This window comes from Artemia sp. Qi Xiang Cuo, chromosome 11 (genome assembly GCF_049724085.1).
Source record: "Artemia sp. Qi Xiang Cuo chromosome 11, ASM4972408v1, whole genome shotgun sequence".
NCBI classification, from domain to species: domain Eukaryota; kingdom Metazoa; phylum Arthropoda; class Branchiopoda; order Anostraca; family Artemiidae; genus Artemia; species Artemia sp. Qi Xiang Cuo.
In genome coordinates, this window is record NC_142804.1 from 32161220 (window position 1) to 32183552 (window position 22333).

At 38.0% G+C, this 22333-nt stretch overlaps 1 protein-coding gene across 2 annotated transcripts in view; it reads right to left on the reverse strand.

Moving 5' to 3' along the window:
* Positions 1-7230: 7230 nt before the first annotated feature.
* The window catches only part of disp (RND transporter family member dispatched), a 110356-nt gene continuing 95253 nt past the window's right edge, over positions 7231-22333 (reverse strand). For both annotated transcript variants that reach the window (XM_089096697.1, XM_089096698.1), the window contains exons 10-11: positions 22080-22278; positions 7231-16585 (exon numbers count right to left, since the gene is read on the reverse strand). In XM_089096697.1, coding sequence (XP_088952823.1) covers positions 14980-16585; positions 22080-22278 — 1805 coding nt within the window. In that variant the 3' untranslated portion in view covers positions 7231-14979. The remainder of the gene's footprint in view (positions 16586-22079; positions 22279-22333) is intronic.

Genomic DNA, 22333 nt, shown 5'->3' on the forward strand with positions numbered 1-22333 from the left:
TTTTGTGTGTGTGTGTGTAAGTTTTTGTGTATGTGTGTAAGTTTTTGTGTGTGTGTAAGTTTTTGTGTGTGTGTGTGTGTGTAAGTTTTTGTGTGTCTAAGCTTTTGTGTGTGGATGTAAGTTTTTTGTGTGTGTGTGTGTGTAAGTTTGTGTGTGTGTGTGTGTAAGTTTTTGTGTGTGTGTAAGTTTTTTGTGTGTGTGTGTGTATAAGTTGTGTGTGTGTGTGTGTGTGTGTGTGTAAGTTTTTGTGTGTGTAAGTTTTGTCGTGTGTGTGTAAGTTTTCGTGTGTGTGTGTGTGTAAGTTTTGTGTGTGTGTATGTGTTTGTGTGTGTGTAAGTTTTTGTGAGTGTGTGTGTGAGTTTTTTTGTGTTAATGTGTAAGTTTTTGTGTGTGTGTGTGTGTGTAAGTTTTTGTGTGTGTGTAAGTTTTTGTGTGTGTGTGTGAGTTTTCGTGTGTGTGTGTGTGTGAGTTTTGTGTGTTTGTGTGTTTGTGTAAGTTTTTGTGTTCATGTAATTTTTTTTGTGCATGTAAGTTTTCGTGTGCATGTTTAATTTTTTGTGTGTGTGTGTGTAATTTTGTGTGTGTGTGTGTGTTTGTAAGTTTTGGGGTGTGTGTGTTAGTTTTCGTGTGTGTGTGTAAGTTTTCGTGTGTGTGTGTAAGTTTTTGTGTGTGTGTTTAAGTTTTTGTGTGTGTGTAAGTTTTTGTGTGCATGTATGGGGCCCGGGGGAGGGCCTTTGGGGCCCAGGGAGGGCGTTTGGCGATCCGGGGCCCTTGAGGATTGGCTGGTCTTTTGGGAGCCCAGTGGACCTTTGGGGACCGGGGGAGGACCTTTGGGGGCCCGGGGGACCCTTGGGGTCCGGTTGGCCCTTTGGGAGCCCGGGGGCCCTTTGAGGACCAGGGGAGGGCCTTTGGGGGTCTGAGGAGGGCGTTTGGGGGATAACATTTCGAAATTTTTACTTTTTAGTTTACTTTTTGCGGCGCATCCCTGCGGCGCATCCCCTCGACCCGGGCGCTTCCCCCGACTCGTGGCGCATCCCCTGCGGCGCATCCCCATGCGGCGCTTTCTGCGGCGCATCCCTGCAGCGCCTCCCTGCGGCGCATCCCCTGCGGCGCTTCCCCCGACTCACGGCGCATCCCCTGCGGCGCATCCCCATGCGGCGCTTTCCTGGCCCGCGGCGCTTCTCGGTCCCGGGGGACCTTTGAGGACTGGGGGCGGGCATTTGGGGTCGGGGGGCCCTTTGGGGGTCCGGGGCCCTTTGAGGACCAGGGGAGGGCCTTTGAGGGTCTGAGGAGAGCGTTTGGGGTCCGGGGGACCTTTGGGGGTCTGGGGGAGGGCATTTGGGGGTCTGGGGGAGGGCATTTGGGGTCCGGGGGCCCTTTGGGAGTCCGGGGGACCCTTGAGGACCAGGGGAGGGCCTTTGAGGGTCTGAGGAGAGCGTTTGGGGTCCGGGGGACCTTTGGGGGCCGGGGGAGGGCCTTTGGGGGTCCGGGGGGGGGCAGTTAATGCTCTAAGTATTTCCCAAGATGTTGCTGATATACCGTTTTAGCTACCAGTATAAACATAGTGTGTTTTGAGGGTGTGTGTTTGAGGGTCTGAGGAGAGCGTTTGGGGTCCGGGGGACCTTTGGGGGCCCGGGGAGGGTCTTTGGGGGTCTGGGGTGGGCCTTTGGGGGCGCCGGTGGCCCTTTGAGGACCGGGGGCTTCCTTCGGGGTTGGGGTAGGGGGATCGGAACCCTTCGGGGTTGGGTAGGGGGATTGGAAGCCTTTGGGGTTGTGGTAGAGCACCTCACGACACTGTTCAAATGAAACTTGTGTATTATAACGACCACAGAGTTTCACCCCCAAATCCTCTTCCAAAACCTTTCCTAAAATCATCTTTTAAAATGTCTCTATCTGTTTCGCCGAAATAATTCCATAACCTGTCTAAAACAGTTTCGCCCAAATAATCCCCTGAACGTAATTCAGCGTGTTCCTTTTGTTTTTGGCATCTCTGCGCTAATGCATTTCAAATTAATAAGAAACCTGATTCCCGCGCTAAAACAATTCATCGCTAAGATGTTTCTTGGAGAATTGTTTCCATGGCCTTTGGTTATTAATATCCTTTGGAGTTCGACCAAAAGAGTTGTTTCCGAGGCAAAGACATTAATGACTTGGATCTATTCCTGGAGAATCGTTTCTAGGCGAAAATTTTTAAAGTCTGACAGATGATGTCATTGGTTGATTGATCTGTCAAGAAAGGGGAATTAATTTGTTGTTTCTAAGGGGAATTATTGATTCACGATAGGTGAATTGAGGTCGACAGCACAGGTGTTCCAAATTCCTGGACGGCATAACATTCGCTGAGGGCGTGCCAAAAACACACCTGGAGAAAGAGGTCATTGACCCCATTAACCACGTGTTCTCCCTAGGGACTCTATGCCCATATATTGACTTCCGTCCGCGCTGGTACCCCCATCTCTACTCTTATTAATCAACAAGAATTTTTACAGCATTGTAGAGGAAAGAGAATTCTTCCGAATTCTCTTCGTTTCCGCCTAAACCTAGGTACACACTCTGAAAGGCAATTTAGTGATTTGGTTGGTTTTCACTCTTTCACATTTTAGAAGACCAAAAAAAACGACGTTTTTTTTCTTAGTAATACAATTTCAAAAACTCGACATTTTCTACAGCAAAACCTTTCACCGATAGATTTTCAGCAGTTTTCTAGAATAGCTCAGAATACTTTCCGCCACGACTTTGGTATGGCTAAGGCTCGTTTATCAGAAGAGTTTGAAAATTTTCAGAATTCCAGGTGTTTTCTTCCTAGATTTTGCCCTGGTCCGTCCATTGAGAACCTATCTTCTAAAGTTCTTACTCCGGAAGAAACCCATGTTTTGTCTAAGGGACCTAGATTTTGCCTACCTCAAACACAAATGAATTTCTCAGAGATAGCCTCAAATGCGGAGGCGGGTATATTTGCTTCACGTGGTGCTGTGGAAAATCCAGATTTACTTCGAGGAGAGGTGGTTAAGAATATTGTCGATTTTATTCCATATTCCTCAAGGTCAAAAATCAGGGAACACAAATTCTCAAAAAATTAAGAAAAAACCCACATATCATTATCCCCAGGGCTGATAAAGGAAATAAAATTATTATCTTTGGTAAAACTTCATATAATGAAAAAGTTACAGATATTTTATCCGACACCCATACTTACAAAACCATAGATTCAGACCCCACCGATAAGTTCACCCGTATAGTACGAAAAGTGCTAGGAATTTTGCAAACTGAAAGACTTATTACTCCACAAATGTATAAATTATTTTATCCTAAAGGTTGCTCCGCTTTAAAATTTTACCGTCTCAAAAAATCCACAAAAATGGAGTTCTTCTACACCCAATTGTGACTTCTTATAGCTCTCCGACTGCCAGATTGGGAAAATGGTTGTCAACACTTTTTCACCCCCTTATGCAGACGCAAACTTCATACATAAAAAATTCAGTTCACCTTGTTGAAAAATTAAAAGACATTGAAAAAAAAAAGATACAATTTTGGCCAGTTTCAATGCCATTTCTATGTCTTGCGATATTAAAAATGTGAACTAGCTCTTCAAAGGAAATTATAAGATAATATTGATCAAATGGACTACAAAACACTGGATATAGAAACAATTATGCGTCTCGTCCGTCTTTGCAATAGTTCCTCCTCATAATTCCGATATAATAATCATTTTTCACCCAAATCAGGGGTCTACCCATGGGTACAGGTCTTTCACCATTTTTGGCAACTTTTTATATAGTATTCATTGAAACCTCTGCTCTGAAAATTTTTCCTATGAAACACCGGTTCTTGGGTCGGTTTGTGGATGATGTTATTTCTGTGCGGGAGCATGGAGGGGAGTCACTTAACTCCTTCTTAACTCATCTAAACACTTTGGACTCTAACCTTCAGTTCACTTTAGAACTAGAACATAACCACAAACTTCCTTTTCTATATGTTTTAATTTTTAATAAGTCTCCTGGCCTTGAATTTTCTATTTATAGAAAGCCTACGCATAACGGTAGGTATTTGCATTTTTCCTCCAACCCCTCTCCCTGTATAAAAGGAGGAGTTGTTATTTCTTTGGTTGACCGAGTAATAAGAATACGCTCAGAGCCTCACATAGTCTCAGAATTGAACTATATTAAGGACATTTTATTTTGCAATGGCTACCCTATAAAAATACTTGAGACCATTATAGACAAAAGACGAAAAAAGGCAGAAAAGAATGCATCAACTCCACAAACCCCAACATATATCGTCCCCTTGGTGGATGATAAGGAACTGTTCACTGTTCTACTCTACATTCCAAAATTGAGTGACAAACTGAAAAGAATCCTTAAAAAAACATAAACTAAGTCGCCTTTAAGAATGCAAATACTAGACAGAACTTTTTCAACAACAGCAAAGATAAAACCAGCCCTATTCTCGGTAGTGATGTTTATAGAATTCCTTGTTCTTGTTGCTGTTTTTATGTTGGTAGAACCCAACAACAATTGGGGGAGAGGTTATCTGAACATAGGTCCTCAATCGACAAGGACATGAGGCTACGCCAAAGGCATGAGGTTTTTTATTCCGCCTTGGCGCAACATGTGTATGAGAGTCCACACCATTTCATTTTGTTTGACGATACATTGTTGTCCCCGTTAAAGGTCTCACGCAAGTTTTCAGGGAGGCAGTTGAAATAAAAAAGCACATTCACCAAAAAGTAGCTCTCAATAGAGACACTGGAGAAACTTTCCCAAGTCCCAATTATGATGAAATTATTAAATCTGATCGTTTTTACATACATCCACAAAATTATATTGTGCAATCAAATAGAATATCCGATACTAATCAAACAGGAAAGCAATTAGCCTTTAAGAGTGCTTTACATAAAATGAAATTGTGAAATGCCATTTAGGCTTGTGTTTTTTATTCAGTTACACCGTTACTGAGAAAGGGTCGTCCAATTTTAGTTTTGTGTATTTATTTTAAGGTTCGGTTTTTATATTTTTATCAGTTTTATTCTGCACTGAGGACGGTCAAGCAGAGGTCTTGACCGAAATGTTTGCATGATTTTTCAATTTTTTCACTGGGTGTTAATTGTCCTCGTTTTCTTCCTTTCTTCGCGATTTTATGTTTTATACTGAGGTTAACGGTATTAAACTGAAACTTTCAGGGAATGTTTAGGGGGAGTTTCAGCCAAACCAAAACACATTATGTGTATGCAAGTTTCCAAAAGGGCATATAACCAATATCATAGAAACGGCTTAGAATATTCAGTTAGACTTTCAGAGCATGTTGAACGCGATGTTGAACTAACGAAAAGGAACTATGTTCCTTTTGCTGTAATTCTATTGCTAGAATTACTGCTGCTACTGCTATGTTCTACCACTTCTACTGAGGCTAATTGTACTATAATAAGGTAAATTTTTCAGGGAATATTTAGAAGGATGTTGAACTAAATTCAATCACACTATCTGGACTCGGGTTACCAAAAGGGTGCATGAGCGGTTTCTCAGGAACGACTTTCAGTATTAACTTGAATCTTTCAGGGCGTGTTGAGAGGGATGTTGATCTACCCAATAGGTATTATTTGCATATTGCAACTACTACTACTACTACTATAACTACCACTACTACTTAGGCTAAGGGTATGAAGGTTGACAAAAGGACGTATCAGCAATATCTAAGGAATGACCTAGGACATTAAGTTGAAACTTTCAGGACGGCTTAAGGGGGATTAATCAACTAACCATAAGGCATTAAGTGCATTCTACTACTACTATTTCTGCTACAAGTACTTCTGAAACTTGAGGTATTTCGGTGAAACTTTCAGGGAATATTGAGCCGAATCAAAACACACTATGTCGATGCAGCTTATTAAAAGGGCGTAATAGCTATATCAATGGGACGGTTTCAAGTATTATGTAGAAACTTCAGAGCATGCAAAGGGGGATGTTGAACCAACCAAAAGGCATCAGATGCATACTACTACTATTAAAACTAGGGCTAAGGGTATTAAGAAGGAAATGTTGAGGGGATTGAAACACACTATATGTATGCAGGCTGTTAAAAAGGCGTATTAGCAATATCTTAGAAACGAATTAGAATATTAGGTCTAAACTTTCAGAGTATGTTGAGGGGAATGTTTAACAAATAAAATGCATTGTGTGCTTACTGGTACTGCTACTACTATTACTAAAGCTAATGGTATTAAAGTGAAACTTTCAAAGACTGTTGAGGGGGGTGTTGGGCTAATCCGAGACACACTATTAAGATGAAACTATCTTAAACTATCTATAAAGTATTAAGATAAAACTATCAGGGCATGAGGGGGGGGGGATGCATGCTGAACTAGACCAAATGTGATTACTATTTCTGCTATTACTATTGCTACCACTATTACTACTACTCCCAATGCTCCCACTATTACTTCTGCTACTACGACTACAGCTATTGCTAATGCTAAGGATATCAGGAAAACTTTCAGTGAATGGTGAGCGCGGTGTTGAACTGGATCAAAACACACTATGTTTATACTGGTAGCTAAAACGGTATATCAGCAACATCTTGGGAAATACTTAGAGCATTAAGGTGAAGCGTTCAATGCAATTTAAGAGAAGTGTTGAATTTAATCAAAACACAATATGTACCTTTGGGTGGTACCCAGCAATACCTTAGGGCATTAAGCTGAAACTTTCAGGACTACTAATATTAGGCTACTACCACTTTTGCTACTACAACTAATACTACTATTGAACTAAATCAAAACATTTGAATTGCATCCAGGTTGTTAAAGTGGCAAATGTGGGATAGTGGCAATAGTTCACCCGTATAGTACGAAAGGAGCTAGGAATTTTGCAAACTGAAAGACTTATTGCAAACTGAGGACTGGGATAGGGTATAAAGTAGAAACTTTCAGGGAAAAATTATGTTGCTTTAAAACTAAATCGAAAGGCCATATGTGCATGCTGGTTGTCAAGAATATAGACCAGCAATATCTCAAGAACGACTGAGGGTGTAAAATTGAAACTTTCAAGGCTGCTACTATTAGTACTTCTGCTCTTACTATTGAAAACATCAAAAGAATATAAGTGAATCCAGGTTGTTAAAATATCGCAAATACAATTCCCTAGGAATAGAATAGGGAATTAAGTTTCATTTTTCAGCTAAAGTTGAGGTGAAAAACTAAATCAAAATATGCTACATGAATACAGATTGGCATTAGGGCGTATTTTATTAAAAATTGTTGAAAATTTTGTCCTACATATAAATAGTTAGACAAATTTGAATCCTTATCAAGAAAAACTGAAAAGATCTAAAATATATTTTTTAACGATTGAAAAATACTATACCAACTAAAAACGGACATAAATTAATATTAAAAAACATTTCCCACAAAAGAAATCTTTCTAAGAAAGCTAAAGAGCACCATTAAACAAAAGATGAGCAGGTAATAAAGGCAAACAATTTTTCAAACGTAAAACTACCATCAATCGCCGTCAATAAATAAATAAAACCCAAAACGAACAGAAAATAAAATAAACAACCAAGTCAAATTCAAAACCAGCAGAGACTAAGATGAGTAGGGCTGACGCCCCCGTGCCTTCTAAAGACCCGAACATAATTTGTACTTTACTGTTAAATAAGAAATTATCTAAATTAAAGTAAAAAAAAATGACATAGGAACTGAAAGCAAACAGATGCTATACATGAGGGGAACAATTCACACACTTGACCCTCTATTCTTTACAGCAAAGTTTAACTGTTGTTTAACTCAACAATCATTATCGGAATACGAGGGGACAGTCTCCTCCCTTCTTAACCATCTGTCCTTCATGCCTGAGTTTAAGTTTAGCCCCATATGCTTTAAGAACGGCCGATGCAATTGAAATCGGATAAAAAGTATCATTCATAATGCCTCAAGAATGGAAGAGCTTATTGGTCCGCATTTTCTATAAACAATAACATTTTCTATTCAAACATACAAAAGGCAATCGATAAACAGAACACTAGCAATTGCCCATTTACTATTTGTGTTGCACTCAACAATGCTTTCAGTAAAACCCTACATAAAGCCCAGAGTTTGAGTTTAGCCCCATATGCTTTAAGAACGGCTGAGGCCATTGGAATGGGATAAGAAGTATCGTTCATACTACCTCTAGAATAGAAGAGCTTATTGTATCACATTTCCTTTAAACAATAAAATATTTTATTAAAACGTATGAAAAGGCAAACGATAAATCAAGTACTTGTAATAGCCCACTTACTATATCTGTTGCACTCATATATGCTTTGAGTAAAACCCTATAAAATCTTTGCCTAAAGCACGGGGGCTTAAGGAGGCGAATGATTTGTATTCAGCTAAGCCCTAACTAAGCTAAACTATAAAGTGTGGGGGTTTAGGAGTGGCAGCCTGCCTCCGTATATGGAATAAATTCTCTTCGCTATAAGTTCACTGTCGCTTTTTACTTTCATTCAATTTATGATTGTTTTTTATATAATATCCTGTTTAATAGAAATCTTAGGAGGGCTTCACCCTAACTGCCCCTGGTTTTTAAGTCCAACTTTAACCTCTACCTAGCAATGGTTTGAAAATGGAAATCACCCCGGTAAAAACGACCCCTTAAGATATTTTAGAGGAGCCTGCAATGTCAAAATGTTTTTTTTTTCTGGAAGTGATGTTGATATTTTAAGGGGACAATTCTTAAGTAAAACCGTTCCTGCAAAATTTTCCCTCTCTTTTGCCTTGAAGCATGTAGGTGGATGATACACTTATTGTAACTAAGAGCCATTGTAATAAACAAAATTAATATATAAAGATATAACTAATGAGAAAGATTTACATAAAACTACCCTAGAATTTTCAGTCTGGTCCATATTCATACTTACGAGCTTCCCCATCCATTTAATATGTTGCAAATGTAATTTTTGCTTCAAACAAAAAATACTTCCGCAATAACATAAGATCCATTTTTCCCTAAGCATCTATGTTCCGTGCTTAGTCTAAATCAATTGTCCCAAATGAAACGATACTATAGGTTGAATCGCCTCTACATTGACTGGAAGACCTTTTACAATAGCTGGAGAATTTGACACTTAAAGCCCCCATTTTCAATGTTTTGGCACCCCGTCCCTAAAAGAAAAACTTCCTACCTTTCACCTTCCCCAATAGCTGGTATAATACAGCCTTTTGATATTGCCTTCCTAGCCGAGATGTTGGCACGCTAGTCTTGAAGTCCTTTGTCCGCGAGGACGGGGATTTCAGTCCTGCTGTCGCTGATTATTTGGTTTGGAACGGGGGTCAGGGGTATTCAATTGGCCATCTCGAAATTTTCACTCGATAGCATTTTGTCCCGGTTTGGGCCTAAATTACTGTTTTGCAGCGCAAAAGGGCAGAAATAAACACTTCACTCTGATAAGATCTGAAACTTTTGGGCTATATACTTAATCGAGCAATATTTGTACATATATGTATGTACGGCTGTATTTTAACTAGAAAAATTGCTTGACATTCTTCTGAAAAGCAGCACAATAACATTTTCTGGCCTTAAAAAAAGGATCTAGATAGGTCACGACTTTGGGAAAATTCGTTCAGAACCTTAATTTTGGAAAACGTATATTTTATGAATGACGTCACATTCATACGCATTTAAAGATCAATTTATATTATTTTTTCCCAGGGAGATCGTGTCGTTTTTTGTATTTATTAAGTCATTTGAAATTATACAAGATGACGAATGAATAAGAGCAATCAAACCAAATGCATGGAAACCATCCAAGTGACAGTAAGAATGGCAACGAAAATAACGCATAAAGAAATCTGCGATTAGAAGACATGCGACAATGAGCATCATCAACCAAACGGGAAGCATATTTAAAGTAATCTTATTACAAGATAATGAAGGAACGCTTTATTTTACAGCAGCTAAGAAAAACAAGAAAGTAAAATTAATGGTAAGACTGTCGATCATCTACCAAGAGAACACAAATACTATAAAACTTATGATTCTGTGGTGGGTAGAAAGACAGAAGGAATTGAATTCTCGACAGAAGGTCTAAATTCAACTGAAATTGCTGATTTGGCACCCCATGAGTTGAAACTAAAGAATAACATGGTAATTACGCTAATTCGTGATTTCGATATTTCAGAGGGCACGCCTGGTTGTTCCTGAACTATGTAATAAAGCAATTAAAGCAAAAGTAATTACTGGAGAAAAGCTGGAAAAGAAGTTCAAATATATACAAGCCTGCCATGTGCCGAGTACCACTAAACCGAGTGAGGTCCGGTTTCCTAGACTATATATTATACAGGCCTATATAATCTCAAAATTTTCATTCAATAGTATTTAGGCCTGTTTGAAAAAAAAATCTGATTTATGGTAGAATATGGTAGAAATAAACACTTTCTTCCATCACGATCTCTTCTATTACTTAAAAGGGCACTGAACATTTAATTTCCATTTGAGTGAGCCCTCTTCCAACATTCTACGACCACTACTTGGGAACGATCGCCAAGTTCACAAATAAATAAGCATCTGTTATCAAATTTCTTCAGAAAGAATGCAAATTCCGTTTTTTTCATATGGAAGCTTGAAAAAGCCGCAACAGGGTTCTTAGACATGCTGAAGACGATGCTATAATTTTCGTCAGCATTACACTTCTTTCAGAAGGTATTTAACCCATTTTTCTGAAATTACACAAATTTCGTCAGGCTCGTAACTTTTTATGGGTAATTTTAAAACTAATATGTTTTGTAAATTTGGAATCGCCATAAAATGGGAATTTCTTATGAGTTTTTCGGTATCAAAATTTCAATTTTATTTTTTCGGTTGCTATTGACACAAATCATTTTTAACTTATAGTTAATTTAAAAAAAAAAACTTTCTCCATAAAATAGTTTTTTGAAAGAAAATTAAAGAGCTCCATAAACAAAAAATAAGCAAAAATAAAATAATCTTTCAAGCGTAAAACTAACACAAATTACCATCAATAAATAATTGAAACACAAAGCGAATAGAAATTACAATAAATAACCGAGTCAAACTCAAAACAAGCAAACATTAAAATGAGTAGGAGTGACAACCCCTATGTCCTCTCGAGACCAGAACATAATTTGCACTTTACTGAAAAGACAAAATACGAATGACGGTGGATTGTCAATTTAATATAGATATTAATATTTATTCCTTAGTCTCAATATTTTTTTTATTTATTAAAGTAAAAAAAAGTGAAAACATTTAAAATATATTTTGTTTGCAGTAAAGTACAAATTTTGATTGAATATGTTTGGGGAAATGATGGGCTGTGCGGGGCTAGTTGCCCTCCAATCACTTTCGACTCATAAAGAGGGCACTAGAGCTTTCCAATCGAATGAGCCCCTTTCAAAATTTCTACGATAGCTCCTTCTGTATGAAGTGCCCTGGTGAGAAAAAAAGATAATACGTTATGCCAACATCGCTCTTTACTTAGGCAGCGCTATTGCGGTGCCTATGATTAATTTAGGTATTTTAGCTACCACTACAATGATAGAATCTATAATATCCTTATTTAGATTATAGTGTTGAACTTCACCGCAAACTAAATATTCCTGCTCCTACTAACTTGTCAAACAAAAGTTAGGGGCATACCAGGGTTCTTGCTTATTCCCTATCGCTTCTAACGCAATCCCCACTCCAGTGGGCAGTGCCACACTTGCGCATAGCAGACTGATAAAACTAAATAGTTTTTACACGCAGCAGTACACAAGGTTTGCTAAATAGAAGCATTAATTCCTGGTTGTTCACATAAAAAGAAGAGAAAAAAGAAAAGAAGTCTGGTTTCAAAGGCTCATGGGCGTACGTAGCTTCTTCTCAAGGGGGGGGGGGCAACCGATTCTGTGATGAAGGGCGGGGGAGAGCTGAATTTATATTGGCAGGTTCACAAAACCTTACATTGCCAGCAAGTTCTATCGTACCTATGAAACCTTTATTAATAAGTAATCACCAAAAATCATAAATCATCAATAAGCTTCAGCATTAATCTTCTTGGATTAGAGCTAAATCTTTCCAAGACATAATGGGTAATTGCTTCTTTTTTTACTTTTATTTTTTCATCCTAGCTGTTTCAACCATTTATCTTTTATCAACTGCTTTTTTAGCCATCTACCTTTTTCAACCATCTGCTTTTTCAGCCATATCTAGAGTAAATTTCAAGTTCTAAGGGGGCTGCCCCTCCCCCTCCGTACGCCTATGCAAAGGCTTGCTCAGTTACTATTGTAGTAGTAACTGAGCAATCAGTATTAGAAAATCACGAAAAGTTATCACAAAGAGATGATAAATGTACGTAGATTTAATTCCAACAATAGTTCCCTGCTCTGACAAGAATAACAGGCTTTGTAAATAATCAGGTCTCAATAAAAATCGCAACAGTAGATTTTGTTGCGTTTAAGAACTTTAGACTCAACATTGCAAAGCCCTACGGATTCCATTCTGCGTAGAATTCTCAAAAGAAAGTTGGCAACATGGGACTGTATTACCATATGAGATCCCATTTAAATCATGAAATCACCCCGGATGGCTGGTAAACAGTTTAAAAGAATGCAACCATGTTCATTATTTAAGAAATAAACAATACATTGTGCCCATATCGCTCTTTACTTAGGCTGCACTGTCAATGATGAGATGAAGGCAAGAACTTTACATAAATGTAAAGAAAATAGCATGATTTAGACCAGGCGACGATAAGGAAGATACTATAAAGTAAGCGACCAAACGGTGTAAAAAATTAATTACTTATTTGGACAAGTTTATAATTCAGGATGGGAACTGGAAGGAAAGTTTTGAAAGCAGAATATAAAAAAAATAAGGCGCTTTTGCTTAGCTTAGGGGCGTGTAGAATAGGATAAGGATCGGGGTACGATTGAAACATCAGAGTAACTCGACGTCAGTAAATATCGTATGCATCCTGAAGAGAAGCTTAGGTGGCTTGAGAATATCCGTCGAATGGACAAAGACCGAATACCTTGAGAATTCCACCAAATAGACAGCAAGGTGGTGAAAGGCTGGATAACCAACACCTCCATATTAGACTAAGTGTAAACTCTGGACATGACTTAAATTCCTTAGAGATGTCTTAGGGAGTGTTCAAGCTAAAATTTTTAATAAGATTGAGAGAGAAGAAGGGTTTTAACTAGTGCATCGGCGTCAGGCGGCTTAATGTTGCGCAGAATTTGCAGTAGTAGTATAGCTTGGACTTCTTTTTTTCTCCTATGGATAATTCTATCACCCAGTAGTTATAGAAGGCAGGGAGTTGGTCACAGAAGACAGGGAGTAAGCTGGTTCAAACAGTTTTGTTTATAGACTTAATGCCGCTTTCAATTAAAAACAAGATTCAATCATAGTCCGACCCTAAAACGGCCAAATTAGTGTCGAAAATCTGAGTGTCGAATCTGAGATAGGCAGTCAATTTAAGAGTATCAACAAATTCTGTTAGACATATCATAATTCCAGCAGCCTGCCTCAAATACTGGCATAGGTCCCCAGGAAATAGTGGCCCGGTCCCAAACGACTTATATAGAGCGTTCAACTTATAGAATTGGAAATGATTTTTTTTTCTTAGAATCAATTTAAATGCCCAAGAACATAATAAACCACCCCGTGGCAACATGCGGCTAAAACTGTGAGGTATTACATAGAGATTATAAAGGATTCAAAATTGACTTCTTCTTTTTTCTCGATACTAATTTGGCCGTTTCAAGGCCATTCATGGCAAATAAACGGCAAATAATACTATAGTTTACTAAGCAGGAGGTTGGGAGGGAAGAGAGGGCCCCTCTAATGCATGTTTGCTCATATCAATTTTAGGTTCCATTCTCTCTTCACTTGTACTGTACACATTAAACATTATTGTTTCTACAAGCATTGAAGAGTAAAAAAAAACATCAAGAAAAAGGGCCTACTTATCATTCCTCCGTGCATAGGTTCGGTCTAGATCAAGTACACTCAGTAAAATATTAATTAGCTAAGTTCCATAGCGGTCATAGCAGGTCTTACACACCTGGGAATCCAGAAAGCTTCAGAGCCTTTTTTGTCAACCCATCAAAGAAAGAGATAAGTTTGGTAATTCAGTAGACAAATTTCTGAAAACAACAGGATTAAAGAAGAATAGACATGGACATGCCACACAGGTTGATGGTTACCAGTTGAGATTATCTGCTGCATGGAATCAAAAAAGCCTTCCGTTGATTTAGAATTCATTCACACTAACTACGTGACAGACTTGTGTCAGAAAATTTAAGGAAAAAATAAATCAAATTAATCTGCTCCATAAAAGGCAGTTACAGCGTTTTTAAGAAACTGGGGCCATTCACAAATTACCATTTTTTTTTTTGCTATCATGAGACCGAACTACTAGCCCTTGCAAAGCCCTTATATCCGGACTTACCACAAGTAAATACATCTGATATTTAAATAGCAATGCAGGAAATTTTTCTATAGATTGCCTGATACTTCTTTTGTACCAGGACTGACGATGGAGTCGCGCGAATTGTTAAACCAGCTGAAATACTAATTTAATACTGAAATAGTAATTTGTGGGTGTTTGTGACGCAGCAAATAAAAACCGCTGCCGTATTTCTGAAATCTGCAGCTTAAAAAACTCGATTTGTCTCCCAACATCTTGGTTTTAAATTTCAAACATGGACTATACATAAAGTGGTCATAATTTCACAACCAGGAAAATACTTTCAAACATCCTATATTGGTAGAAGTTTGTTATTGGGCCGTTCCCGATTGTAGACAACTAAGTAATTAATCTTGGTAAACATTGAACTTTACTGAATTCACCATCCTAGGAGAGAATTCTACAATAGTTAGGATACATTCACTTGTTAATCTGTCTTTGCTAAGCCAATTAACTTAACAAATAGTGATACAAATAAAAACCATTGCTTTCAGTCTTTGACATAAGAAGGAGCAATTATAGGAAATTCACTGGTCAAATGTGTGACAATGTTTCCATTTCTATATTAGAAGCTATCGCTGGATAAGCATTAATACAAGTCGACGAAGAATTTAACGATAAAACATGACATTCTGTCGGCACTGACAAATAAAATTGGATGTTTACTTTTCTAGCTGAAAAACAATTGACAACAGATGACCAGAATGACAAAGTGAAATTAATTTTTGTTAATAATCTCAGAAGAGGCAGCAAAAAGGAGCAAGAGCATATCAAGCTACTCGTAGTTATAATTAAGATAAACATACCAATTTTTCGATACACTAATACAGATGAGTACATCATTACTAGACTTGGAGAGACTGTGGTCAATGCTGCAACAAAAATAGGAGGTCCAACTGCTTTGAAAACATATTTTACGGATTTCTGATCAGAAGCTGACCAAGCAACAGAATAATGCAAAGTATAATCCATAGAGAGACCAACAGCCAAGGAAATGCTAGCAGACTCTAGAACATTCAACTCCCACCCCATTTTTACTAGCGTGGCGAGGGTGGTTGTTACAATAGTAAAAGTTACTAATGCTGCACATAAACTAACACTAATGTTTCGCGTACATAGAAGAAGTACACAAAAACAAATTACGAGAGTGGTTAAAACAGAGATCATTGTTCCATGGCTAAGAGACAACTGGAGGTCATAAAACTCTAAATACGATACAAAATATCCATTCAAGCTTGATGGTGCTGTTCGAATCTCATTAGTAAACCAATCTTCAACTTCATTATAGAAAGCGTGCATTTCAACAAATGACGAGGTATAGTTGTAGATACTGTCGTATTCAATAATAAAAGCTACTAATTTCTTATCCTTTCTTCGAAATCTTGGTCCAGCATGAATAAAACCCGTATTAAACATTGGCAAAATTTTCATTTTGGCACTTTCAGCTAAGCAAAAATCAAACACTTGAGGTAAATAAGGAAACGTAGAATTTTGACAACAAGGTGATCTATCTGAACCCGTAATCGGGTCCAAGCAAGGCCTTTCCATAAACGCTAATAAGGAATCCATGAAACAATTTCTGTAAATTTGAGTATTTGTTAAATCAGTAAAGTTCTGTCGTCTTAATTTGCGACAAAAATCAAGCACCCAAATTTGTACAGCCTCACTAGAAGCATTAAATTCTTCTTTTAATACTAAATTGCCGCTAGACCTTGGGTCAAGATAATTACCATTGTCTATCGGACTCACTCCAAATACGAACCGCAATGGCAACACAACAGTCTCTTCTTTAGAAGTTCCGGCTAAGAACTTTGTTTTCAATTCAGTATACCTCTCAAATGGATGATAATTTTCAAAAAGCTTAAAATCTTTTTCTGTTGGTAAAGTTAGCTTTGGATCATAAAAAACAAAATAAGCGCTAAGGACACTCAAACCTAAAAAAAAGATAATTAAACAACATGAAAACAGATTAAAATACTTAAAAAACACTGGCACTTGTAACTTTTGAAACAAAGTAAAAAGATTTGGCACTTTAAACTTGGGAATCACTCGAGGACATTTTTCGATGACAACAATTGTCGCTGGAAGCCAAGTTACTACAATGAAATAGTTGAAGAGAATCGCAGTTCCAGTGAAAACCCTAGTAAAAAAATTGATTAAAAACAGAAGTATTTCAGTTTACACTTCTAAATCACTTCTTCAACAATGTTGTAAGGTAAGTTGACACTTTGGACAAAGACTGTTGTCTTGAAAGAGTCCACAAGCCAAAATCAATCAACTTATCTCCATTTCGGAGTACAATCTCAAAATATCCGTTTTGAAGTTACGTTACAAACATGTGTAAGGGCAAACAATCCTTACACTCAAATACGTAAAAAATTAAAAATATTGCCTTACTCCCAGAAGGGAGGCTTTTTATTTACAAAAAGGCCTAACTTCCACCACCTTTACATATTATCCACACAAACAAGACTAGCAACTCCACCAAACTCACGTCATGACAAACCCCTTCTACCATTTAGAGATAGTGTGAAAAACTGCTAATTTAACATTAGTATGCATTTAAGAAATTTAAATAAAGAACAAGGATATCTCTTTATTGACAATTAAATAAAAAAACTAATTTTTTTAACTGCAAGTAAGGAGTGACATTAAAACTTAAAACGAACAGAAATTATTCCGCATATGAAAGGGGCTGTCCCCTCCTCAACGCACCGCTCTTTACGCTAAAGTTTTTTATAGTTTTAAAAAATAGCGCTGTGAGAAAAAGTCAAACTTTAGCGTAAAGAACGGGGCGTTGAGGAGGGGACAGCCCCTTTCATATACAGAATATGTTCTGTTCGTTTTAAGTTTTAATGTCGCTCCTTACTTTCAGTTAAAAAAAAAAACTTGTTTTTTTATTTAATTTCTGCACGTTTTAAAATTAATGCAGGCTTTGATTTTGGCTCATCGAACATGAATAATTAAAACGAAATTTGTATATTAATTTTGCTTTTTTTTGGTTAAATGGGTTTCTCGAAAGTTGCTTAATTTTACTTACGAGTGTTTTTATTAGTAATAAATATATGTAACCTACAAAACAACTTACGCAACGAACTTCTATATTCGCGTATTTTTATTATGTATATTAGGGGAGTTCACCCCCCTAGTCAACACCTCGCTCTTTACGCTACACTTCGAATTTTTTCCAATTCTTTAAGAACAACCCCTTAATAACAAAGGCCGTTAATTAGGATAAATAGCTCTTCTGAAAATACTAAAAAAAACTTTAGCGTAAAGAATGAGGTATTGAATAGGGGACGAACCCAATCATATACGTAATAGTTTCTGTTTGTTTTAAGTTTTGACGTTGAAAAGTTTTTCAGTTTAAAACTTGTTTTTAATTTAATTTCTAATCGTTTTTTAAAATAATGATGGGAACTCCGGCGCCCCCTTCATAGCAATGTCCCTTTCCCCATGAAAACTTCTTCCATGGAAAGATCCTCCCACGTATACCCCGATCCACCTCCCCCCCACTACCAGAAACAATCCCCCCTGAAAACGTCTGTATACTTTCCAATAATCTGATGGTGTGATTTTTATTAAGGTTCTATAACTTTTAGGGGGTGTTTCCCTCTTTTTCAAAAATAAGGTAAATTTTCTCAGGCGCTTAACTATTGATGGGTAAGACTAAAGTTGATGAAACATATATATTTGAAATATGCATAAAAATCTAATTTTTTGATGTATCTATTGGTACCGAAATTTTAGAATTTCGGTTACCTTTTTTAGAATTTTGGTTACTATTGAGCCGGGTCGCTCCTTACTTACAGTTCGTTACCAATGAAAAGCAAAGAGTGATATTGCCACCTCAGACCCATGGAAGGTTAGTTGTATCCTAAAATATATGTATATTTAAATGTATACGTGAAGAACCGGCCAGTTTCTCAATATGGGGCCCTTGAGGTTGCTGTGATCAAATGGTCCAACTCCCCACTTGAAGGTATTCTTTTTTTTATCTTTCCATTATTTTGGGTTACATGGCTATCTAAGACGGTTTATTCGGTACTATAGAGGGTGGCAAAGGTGCTAGAGGAAGAAAAGGGCAAACGAGGGGGGGCTGGTCACCCTCCAATTACTTTTGGTCTTAAAAATGATGGTAGAACTTTCAATTTACGATCGAATGAGCCATTTCTTAGTTTCTGAGAGCACTCCTTCAATATGAAGGGACAAGGAAAAAACAAAACAAGGGAAACATGTCACCCTTTACTTAATCGATATTATTGCTGCAAACTTTATATGCTTTTATAAAAAAAAAAAAAAAACTGTTTACTTTTTTTCAAGGTTCAACTTCGTCTTCTCTGACACCAAATAATTGTGGCGAGCGACAAAATTGTCGTTTAAAAACTATATTAGTGAATAACACTAGGTAAAAAATTTCCTAGACGTCACTGCCTTTCCAATTATCGAATTTAACAAATGAAAATATAGAGAAAATGTGAATAATATTTTAAAACAAAGGAGTGGAAAAAAATCAGCAAACTTTAAATAATAAAGAAACCTGAATAATTCAACTTCACGTCCTGAAGCCTTTATAAACGGGAAAAAATGGAAAAAGCTAAATTAAACATAACATATAAAGAAAAAGAAAAACAAACCACAAAACTAATAAAAAAAACTCACGTCTTAATAACCTCCAAAATTACCATGCAAATAGCACGAATATGCACAACAGAATGATAAATTAGATTGTTTCTGGTACAGTTAGAGTTTAAAATATCTTAAGAACTTTCGATATCACGATTAAAATAGCACAAATACGCAAAACGGAATTTCAAGTTACGCTGTCTCTGGTACAGTTTCTATTTGGTAATGAAATCTATTAGAAATAAAATATTATATTTATTTAAAATCTACAAACTTACTTACTTCTACTTGGATCAGGACACAAGGTATGTAGCTCTTCCTGGTGACAGGATCAGCTGGACTTCCACAAGTTACGGTCTTGGATTAATGGGGCAACAATTTCCAGCCACGAAGGGTCGCATCACCGACCATGCCTCCGGAACTCGTCAACCGGCTCGAGGTCAGATTTGACGGTGTTGAGCCAAGTTTTGGCTTGTCCTCCACGTTGTTTCCTCCAATCAGGCGCTGGTTTGCAGAGTAGACTTTGATTTGTAATATTCTCGGCCGGTCTTCAGAAAACGTGGCCCGAACCAGGACAAGCGCGGCGTCTATATGATAGTTTTGATGTCGTACTTCTAGTCACATCATTGGCGGATGATCGTATTTGGGATTAGGTCGCTGAGACGTAATCCCAGTATGCTCCTCTGGCATCTATGTTCAAAAGTGCTAAGGGCATGTGTGTTAGCGGCTTTAACGGCCATGTCTCGCAGCCATACAGTAAGACAGATCGGACTAGGGCATCATAAATATGAATTTTTGTTCTTTGGTGGATTCCCTTCCTTTTCCAGAGCAGCTTCCACAGCTGTGGAAGCCGCCATGAAAAAATCTACATACGCCCTAGGTTCAAACAGTTATAGTTGACAGAGGTCAAGAAAATTTGAAATATTAAAAACTGAATATTCAATATATAATACATAATTTTTTTTTACCTGTACCCATTTATAACCTTAGATTTCCTCTATAATTCATTAGACCTTAACCTTGTAAATTCAAAGGAAAACGTTGCACAACGAAACCTCCCGTTAGAAGACAAAGCGACAATAAAATGGAATGAAGGAACGTGTTAGTCTAACTTGCGTGAGTGTTAAGGATAAAAAGGAAGGAGGAATTGAAGTCACGGCAGAGTTACCAAACTCAATTGAAATTGCTGATTTTTCACCCTAAAATGAAGAAGTGTTATTTCAGCGTCTGCAAAGATGCACAGGAAGGAGAAACTTAATTCGCCGCCCTAATTTCTTAACCATCCTGGAATGGAATGAAGTTATTTTGGCGTCTGTGAAAAATGAACAAATAACTACAAGATAGCTGATAAAACCGAGTGCACAAACTACCGAGGACCAAGTCTAATTGACATCGCGGTAAAAATATTTGTGACTATTCTCCTTAACCACTTCAACGGGAAAAGGGAGAAAAGAACCCATGAAAACCAAGTCGGTTTCCATCCTGGTATAGGCTGCACTGACAATATTTTTGCATTTCGCCTCATTATCCAGCAGTTTGACAGGTATAATTTACCCCTGATTCTGATATTTCGGGACTTCTTTGCCACCTTTAACTCGATTACTCGCCTGAAACTTCGAAAAATTCTAGAAAATGACGGAATGCTCCTGAAACTGGTCGAACTGCTTAAAGCATACTACAAGGGGTCAGTGAGCCGAGTTTAAGTTTACGGAGAAGAGACTGAAGAATTCCTGGTTGAGTTTGGAGGAAAACAGGGCTATGTCCTATCGCCGACTCTGTTTACCTACTGTATTGATTGGGTGCTTGAGAATGCCCTATCTTCTCATCCAGGAGTTCAGAATGGACAGAAATTCTCACCTGAAGACCCTGACAACGCTGATGATGTCGGAATCCTCTCAGACCCAGAGAAAGCCCTAACTATGCTCGATGATGGGCAGATCGCATTGCCTCGAAAGTCAGAACAAGGAAGACAAAATTTATGGCAATAAATCAAACTGATCGTCATTCGCTAACTGTAAATAAAGTACAGCTGGATCAGGTCGACAGTATCACATACCTTGGTTCCCAGCTTTTTACTGATGGATCTTCAGACGCCGATATTCAACAGCAATTGTAAGAAGCACAGACGGTCTTTGCTTCTTATGGAAATCATTGTGGAACCGGCGTGAAGTTAGTGTACACACTAAAGTTCAAGTCTACCTTGCTTTGGTTTGCACAATCCTTCTTTATGGATGCAAAACTTGGTCAGTGCAGCAACTACACGCAAAGGCACTGAAGGTGTTTGCAAATAACTGTATGCGTAGTATCGTCAGGATACACCTGCGTGATCGCATATCAAACGTGGATATATGACAAATGTGTGGTATCAAGAGATGCGTTGCCATCACGATCAAGGAGCGTCGACTGAAATGGCTGAGCCATGTTTTACGAAGGCCGCCACAGAACTTGCCCCGCCAAATCCTTCTAGCTGAGCTCCTCAGCTCATGGAAGAGACGCCATGGAGGGTAGCGGAAAAACTGGTGGAACCTGTTTAATTCAGATCTTGAACGTATCAGGGGGTTCAGAAAGTTTGGACACAGATAGACAACCTAATGGCTCCCACTCGCAAAAGAGCTAGCAGCAGACCACACTACATGGTCCAAACAGGTCCCGAAGATCCATAGTGCCAGGTAAGATGGAAACACTTGATTCGCGCCACAAGCACAAGTAACAGTACAATTTTTAGACAGTGCGCTGCTCTTAACTTGGACATGTTTGGGAGCCGTTGTGAAGTAGTTAAATTGCAAATGCAATATATAATGTGCGTATAGGCGCATTTGGTGGCTTTATGTTGGATTCCTTCTAAGGAAACCAGGTCTGTCGACCACCGAAGAAGCTTTCACAACGTTGCTTGATGCTGACATTGAGTACTTGTCAAACGTGGTTATTTCTCATCCCTGAGCAGTACCTACTATATTATTATCAAATTTTCTAGAAAACAAATCAAGAAAAAAGAAAATAAATCATACCCGAACGCTTTGAGAGCAGTAACATTTGACAAAAATGACGCAAAGCAGGCAGCAGAAGTGGTTAGTGACGTAACAAACATAGAAGTCGTTGTTGTCTCTAAGGCCTTAGCAACAACTGCAGCTAAGGGGCTTCCATCAAGCTGCAACTTGGCGCGCTGCCAATGATGGAAATAAACAAATGCATCATCTACTCCAATACCTAGAAAAAACCGTCTAAACTTTGGAAAGAATCTGACGGATAGTGCACAACAAGA